At 42.6% G+C, this 7,500-nt stretch overlaps 1 protein-coding gene and 1 pseudogene across 2 annotated transcripts in view; one reads left to right on the top strand and one right to left on the bottom strand.

The window, feature by feature from the left end:
• The window catches only part of LOC311327881 (TOM1-like protein 2), a 17,751-nt pseudogene extending 15,297 nt beyond the window's left edge, over positions 1 to 2,454 (bottom strand). The window contains exons 1-2 of the transcript XR_014631368.1: positions 2,446 to 2,454; positions 1,580 to 1,709 (exon numbers count right to left, since the gene is read on the bottom strand). The product of XR_014631368.1 is annotated as a TOM1-like protein 2 (transcript). The remainder of the gene's footprint in view (positions 1 to 1,579; positions 1,710 to 2,445) is intronic.
• Positions 2,455 to 3,202: 748 nt separating this feature from the next.
• drc3 (dynein regulatory complex subunit 3) overlaps positions 3,203 to 7,500 on the top strand; it is a gene marked incomplete at both ends in the record, with an annotated part of 8,345 nt that continues 4,047 nt past the window's right edge. Inside the window, 7 exons of the mRNA XM_084460989.1 lie at positions 3,203 to 3,362; positions 3,489 to 3,605; positions 3,723 to 3,889; positions 4,930 to 5,076; positions 5,976 to 6,095; positions 6,648 to 6,773; positions 7,194 to 7,355. Of these exons, the coding sequence (XP_084317115.1) occupies positions 3,203 to 3,362; positions 3,489 to 3,605; positions 3,723 to 3,889; positions 4,930 to 5,076; positions 5,976 to 6,095; positions 6,648 to 6,773; positions 7,194 to 7,355 (999 nt within the window). The remainder of the gene's footprint in view (positions 3,363 to 3,488; positions 3,606 to 3,722; positions 3,890 to 4,929; positions 5,077 to 5,975; positions 6,096 to 6,647; positions 6,774 to 7,193; positions 7,356 to 7,500) is intronic.

Here is a 7,500-nt window from a genome sequence, read left to right as displayed (position 1 = left end):
GCACGAGAGAGACAGTCTGTCGTTCTCAGCTGGGGACATGGCGACGCAGAGTCTAACGGGCCGGAACTTGTTCTGGGGTCGAAATTCGATTCAGCAGCGCCAGTGAGCGGTCCATTAGTTTGACTGGGAACACCAGCGGACCGCGGTTAGTCACAAGTCCCACTGGGGGTGAGTTGGACCAGCTACTCATCTCAACCTCCCACTCATTAAGGCCTAGTTTCCACTCAAAGACTGTGTGTTGTGTTCCCAGAGCCGATAGGACTATAAGGTCTACAATACTGCCTAAAAGAGTGATCGATAAGACAAGCCTAGCTATCCAGAGGCAATTAGCTCTTTATCTGAGATTCTATGCAAAAAAAACACACCCTCTTATCAATGGGAGAGCGTAGCCAATCGCTACTCTAGCTTCACCACATCTCTGAACCAATCACAACTGCAGGGACTTTAAATCACGCCCCGTCATAAGTCACAGGCAAGGAACAGTAGAAAATATAGAAAATGTGTGGTTCCAGTTGTCACCGCAAATGGGGCACGTCTATGTAGGCTAGGTCTATAAAGCCAAACATTCAAAAACCACATGATTTGCATCGCATGCCCTGCAGACAGTACATTCTCCTGTAAACACACAGTGTGGTTAAATCAATGTGTTACACAGTTTATCAACAGGATAAAACAAACTAGGACTCCAATTAAACAGGAAATGGCACATTTTTCAACATTTATATCTAGTTTAGACCGTCCTGGAAACACTTGCCAGAAAAGCTGTTTAGAGCGGTCAATGAATGAGTAGGACATTATCCAAACAAGCAGAAAAGTGCTTTTATGGAGCAGCAGGAGTAGAGATGGGTAGATCTACTGCTGGGAAAGGAGATGATTCAGAGAAACCACACAGACTCATCACAATTCAGTAGGCGTAGCTGCAATTCTGACAGTGACTACTCACCCAGCAACATCCCCTGGAGTATTAAAGCTTTTAATCACCATTTATCAAGATCAGATGTGTTTGTATTACAATATTAGTGTCGTATCATGACAAACACGACCACCTGTTGTTGTTTTAACAGTGCTACAATGGTTTTGTCATCATCCGGTAAGAGGGTCCTTTCTGTGAATAGGAATTCCTCCCGTTAAGGGTGATTATCTCGGTCGCATAGTGATCTGTGATTATAACATGATCTATTATTATAACATGATCTATTATTATAACATAAGCATCTGATAACCGGTGTCCTCATCTTCACCTTCTCAAAGAGGCATTAGGGTGACGGAATCGCAAGGATCGACCCTTTTTGAGTTGGTTATAGCTAAACAAACCAATAAATACAACTGATGCCGGCTAGTTTATTCCATTAAGTCACTGTTAACAATCCGGGCGTAATTCCCAGTCAATGTAGAGGATATATTCCAGTTATCTGTCGTTTTAAGGCTCGTAGAGGAGAAGATTGAAGATGCTGCTGCTCTTATAGCTCGACTGCTCGGTGTTTGAGGCCAGATAAATAAAATTTGAGATACAGACCTTAAATTCTGGATTAATAAAACACGTTTCACTATAACATATGTCCATTGTAAGCTCACTTACCCACGCACTGACCCACAGGAGTGCTGTACGGATTGCCCAGGAGGAACTCCATCTTGATGACAACAAACAATCCGCCCGGAATGACAGAGACGGGAGACGCGTCAGCAGTAGTCCCGCCCCCAGAGGAACGCTATTGGAGGATACATCTAGGAGCTCAATATGTATGGCTCTAGTAAATGTCGATCATAATTAACGGCAAGGTTTTGCTAAATAATAACAATAATAGCGATAATAATAATAATAATAATAATCGCAATAAATGTTCAGTTTTTGAGTACAATTATATTGATTTTATTGCATAAACAAATGTATTGTTGTGGTATTGGCAGAATTGTCAACTCGTTACACTCCGTTGAGATCAAACTTTTTAACCTAATCCAAATCAATAAAAAAAAAAATACAGAAATATACATTAATTCATGAATACACTACTGTATATGAATAGTCTACTATATTAGACGATTGGCTCAAGATGAGAGAGAATTTCTTGGTGCTGACGTGCTAAACAGCTATTTCAAGTGTAATCTTCCTATTTGATATATTTGACTGATTGACATCCAATAACGTAATGCTTTAATAATTCAGATGATCATTTAAGTGAGTATGGGGTAATATATAATGTATATAATATAAAAAGCCCTTTTGCTGTTTGGCAACGGTGCAGCTCTTGAACGCAGCTCAGAGATACCCAGTTGCTAAGCAACAGTACACACGTCTTTGATCAGGCAGAAGAAACAGGTGAGTTAGAGTTAGGATCTTTTATATCTTCTTATATTTGTAGGTAAGTTAGAGTTAAGATCTTTTATATCTTCTTATATTTGATGTATGGTTTCCTTGTGTGACCCACAACAGTAGCACAAAGATACATTTTGCATTTCTAATGCATGATAACAATGCCTATCCAATTACCTGCTGAAACTTTTGTGATTATGACTGGTGACTAATTATCTAATTTAGCTATAATTAGCTAGCTATGTTATTTAGCTAGTGTTATCTATCTAGCTACCTAGCTTGGCTAACTTATAATGCAACTAACTCAAAGTGCAACTAACTTCTGGTATTGGATGTGTTTGCATGTGCTATTATGTCAATATATATCTATGGTCACTGTTTATTTCTATTAAAGTGGCACTGAAATGAAAAAAGCATTCTGTCCCATTTTGGTTCACATAATTGGTCATAGTGTTCCCCTATTCAACGATGTATGCCAAAAAAATTACAAAATTCTACTTTTGTTGTAATCTTATATCAAAGTATATAATTTCTTACTTCCTGGAAAACGGTAGGTCACGTGCAATGACGACAACAGGTACCTTCGATTTTAGGCCAATAATCTCACGACATCCACCCGTCAATCAACGCTATCCTTCTATCGAATCTGTCTAAAGTTCTTAAAACCCGCCCACTTGTCAATGTTCCAATCAAATTCCTCTAAACACATGTCCCGCCCTCATAGCTTGTTTGCGTCGGAAATACGTCAAAGGAAGTTAAATGATCTCAAACGTCCGTTTCAGTGCGACTTTAACCTCTATATTTGAATCTTTCTCCACACACGGCTTCTCTCTCCCCAGTCGTAGCGGAGGTCAGAGAATAGCCCCAGCCCCGCACAGTAAGGTCAGCAGAATGAGTCGGTTGTACGACACGGTGGAGCCCAGCGTGGTGGACGAGGAGCTGCTGCAGAGGGCCGTGGAGGAGCAGGGCCCTCAGGAGCAGGCCGGACGCATCGCCAAGGAAGAGGGCATCCAGTACAACCACGTCTGCCAGCTGCGCTTGGACTACCGAAGTAAGCGAGCCAGAGACGATGTCCTTCATTCATGCTTTATTTACATACCGTCGGTTGTGTATGAATATTTGACCGTTCCTCGAGAGTGCGAGGGGGGTTACATTCACTGTTTACTTCTCCATATAGACATCCGGAAGATTGACCACCTGTGGCAGTTCACAGCCCTGACCAAGCTACAGCTGGACAACAACATCATCGAGAAGGTTGAGGGGTTGGAGCGCCTCGCCAATCTGAAGTGGCTCGGTAAACACGACCCTTCTGTTATCACCTCGCAGAATGTAAAACTGAAATATATGACTTGAGTCACACTCAGATCAAACCCCCCTCTCTCTCTCCCTCTCTCTCTCCCTCTCTCTCTAGATCTTTCCTTCAATAACATTGAGGTGATCGAGGGGTTGGACTCCCTGGTCAAGTTGGAGGACCTGAGTTTGTACAACAACCACATTTCTGCCATAGAGAACATGGACACACTCCAAAACCTCCAGATCCTCTCTCTGGGAAACAACGCCCTGGCTCAGCTGGAAGATGTGAGACTCCCCTCTATTCCCCTGAAATCTCGGAGAAATATTTACATGTTTTGCACTTCTGACTGCTACTTGCGTTACTAAAATGTGTTTACGGAATGGTTTAGATTATTTATTGAATTGTAAACAGTTGTGCTTCGACAGACTGCTGTGTTCTGGGTTCACCGGGTCACTTTAACAGTATTTATGGTGCTTTCGTTTGTGGTCGGAAAGTCGTAAGTGGCAAAATACCTACCTCCGACCTGTGTGCATTCGAGCTATATACCATTATATCACAGTTACCTAGTTATATCTATATACCATTATATCACAGTTACCTAGTTATATCTATATACCATTATATCACAGTTACCTAGTTATATCTATATACCATTATATCACAGTTACCTAGTTATATCTATATACCATTATATCACAGTTACCTAGTTATATCTATATACCATTATATCACAGTTACCTAGTTATATCTATATACCATTATATCACAGTTACCTAGTTATATCTATATACCATTATATCACAGTTACCTAGTTATATCTATATACCATTATATCACAGTTACCTAGTTATATCTATATACCATTATATCACAGTTACCTAGTTTTATCTAGTGCATTCGAGCAACTGGGGGCTGAGAAACATATCCGAATTTGCGACGAGGAAGTGCGAGTTCATGCGGTGTTTTATTTAATCATTCCTAGTAGCAAGTCGCAATTTGCACCTCCCAGTTATAAACGAACGCACCATAACTAAAGGTCACATTACTCCTGTTTACATGCACATATTCTCAGTATGTTTGCACACTGAATATTGGTTCTGGTGCTGTATACTATGTACAAAGAACCTTTCTGTAGTTGTACTGTATTTGTTTTGTGATTTTCTTCTATTTGTTTTTACTTTGGCTGCTTATTACTGATTTTGCCCTGTTGGGTTGAGCTCGTAAAGTGAGAAGTTCACTGTTCTCCCTACACTTAAGTAACCTGTGCACATGGCGAATGAACTTTCAACTTTGACCTGTATACAACCTCGTCCTCTGAATCCAGGTGATCTACCTCAGAAAGTTCAAGAACCTTCGCACCCTCAACTTAGCAGGGAACCCAGTCTGCAAAGACGAGAACTACAGGATCTTTGTGGGCGCTTACCTCTCCGACCTCGTCTACCTGGACTACAGGTTACTGGATGACCACACGGTAAGTGGCAACAGAGGAAACAAACCCTTATGAATCCCACTAAACAGCAGCTTTGTAACCAAAGGCCTTCTGAGTTTTCTGTCAGAGCGGTCGGTCATGAATTATGAACATATTTCCTCCGGGAAGCACCCTGTCTAGCTCTGTGTAAAAGCAGAGCAGCTAAAACAATTCATTGTAAATGGACTGCACTTATATAGCGCTTTTCCACCTTAGCGGCACTCAAAGCGCTTTACAATGGCCTCTCATTCACCCATTCACAGTAGCTGCCATGCAAGGTGCTAACCTGCTCATTGGGAGCAATTTGGGGTTAGGTGTCTTGCTCAAGGACACTTTGACATGTGGACAGTCAGAGCTGGGATTCGAACCACTGACTCTTCGATCACTGAACGACCCGCTCTACCAACTGAGTTACAGCCAGTATGACAAGTATTGTCATACTTCTCTTTACTTAGTGTAGTGCAGACAACAAACAAATAAATGTATGTATAATACTTTATAGATTCCCTATATATTTTCCCCCAGACTAGCCTAGTTGAGACATTAACATTTGTAGGGATATCGCTGACTTCACTGGAACCCTCTTCTAGGGCTGCACAATTAATCGTGAATGAATCGAAATCGCGATTATGACCTCCGCAATTAACTAATCGCAAAAGGCAGCAATTTCAGTACCCGCAGCCGTGAGTAGTGAAAAAATGAGCGAAAACGAGGTCAGTGAGTTAGTAGCAAGAAAGAGATCAACGTCCGTGATTTGGGAGCATTTTGGTTATATTAATATTATATATTCAATATTAATCGCAATTATTAATCGCAATTAGTATTTTGAAGCGAATAATCGCAATTATTCTCTTTGGTCATAATCGTGCAGCCCTACCCGCTTCCTGTTTCTTCTTCTGTAGAAAGAACAAGCCTTTGGGAGATACCAGTACGCCGTGGAGGAGATGAGACACAACGAGAGCCAGGAGAGGAGGAGGAGGGAGGAGGAGGAGGCGCAGGAGGAGGAGCTCCAGCTTCACAGGGTAACCTCTGTACTGAGCAACACTTTCACTGACACTTCCCGCCGTGCGTTCGACCGGGAATGACGGATTGATCCTTTCACGCCAGTGTGGAGAATAAGAGTGTGTGTTGGGTATCGCGTCGAATTTCAAGAATCGATTCGATTCCGATTCACAAGGTTCAGAATCGATTATCACGATTCGATTCGATATCGATTCGGTTAGTGTTACTAAAACCTGTTGTTTTTAGCTGTAACCTTAATTACATGACTGCCAAGTTATGCAACACATCAATACTAGGGCTGGGTATCGATACTGATTTCCAAAAATGAATGAATGAATCATTGAATGAATGAATGAACTATTCATACCTTCATTTATTCATTCATTCATTAAATAAAAGATCGATTTTGGGATTCATGAATCGATTCAGAATCATTTGATTCAGAATCGATTCAGAATCAACGAATCGATTTTTTAAACCCAGCCCTATGCGTGTGTGCGTTCGTTCGTGCGTGTGCGTGTGTGTGTGTGTGTGTGTGTGTGTGTGCGTGCGTGTGCTTCCACTCCCTACAGGAGGCCTTTGTGGAGTATTTGAATGGGCCGTATCTGTTTGACAGTATGTATGCAGACGACCCGGAAGCAGACAAGCTGGCCTACCTTCCCGGCGTCGGGGTTCTCCTAGAGTCATATCCTTACAAGATCACCAAGGACAGCTTTCCCCTTCCATTAACTGATTGTTGTGTTTTGAAAAATGGACCAAATGAATGGAGGGTGGGGCGCCCCGGTAGCTCACCGGGTAAGGCGTGCACCATATGAAGGCTAGTCCTTCGCGCGGCGGACCCGGGTTCGACTCGGGACCCGGGTTCGATTCCCGGCTCGGGTCCTGTGCCGCATGTCCTCCCCTCTCTCTCTCTCCCACATTTCCTGTCTCTCTACACTGTCCTATACCATTAAAGCCGGAAAAAATGAATGGAGGGTTTACTTTGAATGTAGTTGGGAAAGTCACGGCCCCATTGCAACAATTTCCTAGCTCTGATTATTCAACTATTATTTAATCAAACAGCAGAGATAATCAACCCCCAAAAGTTCCTTCACTCCACGCTTACATACAAGAGCCAGTTGGTGGCGCTGTGCGAGCGCGTGTTTGAGGTGGGCCTTTGCCAGCGGGGGCGCCGGCAGGAGGAGGTCAGGTCCTTCCATGGCTGCTCCAGAGAAGCCGTGACGGACAACCAGGAGAGGGCAGCGCTGATCGCCAGTGACTTTGAGACGGTCAGGAGACAGGTGAGCTGATCTATCTATCTATCTATCTATCTATCTATCTATCTATCTATCCATCTATCTGTCTGTCTGTCTGTCTGTCTGTCTGTCTGTCTGTCTGTCTGTCTGTCTGTCTGTCTATCTATCTATCTATCTGTCTGTCTGTCTG

The sequence above is a fragment of the Borostomias antarcticus genome (assembly GCF_949987555.1).
Source record: "Borostomias antarcticus genome assembly, chromosome: 35".
Lineage (NCBI taxonomy): Eukaryota > Metazoa > Chordata > Actinopteri > Stomiiformes > Stomiidae > Borostomias > Borostomias antarcticus.
Note: the sequence above shows the minus strand (reverse complement) of the source record. Positions and strands in the feature narration are given on the sequence as shown.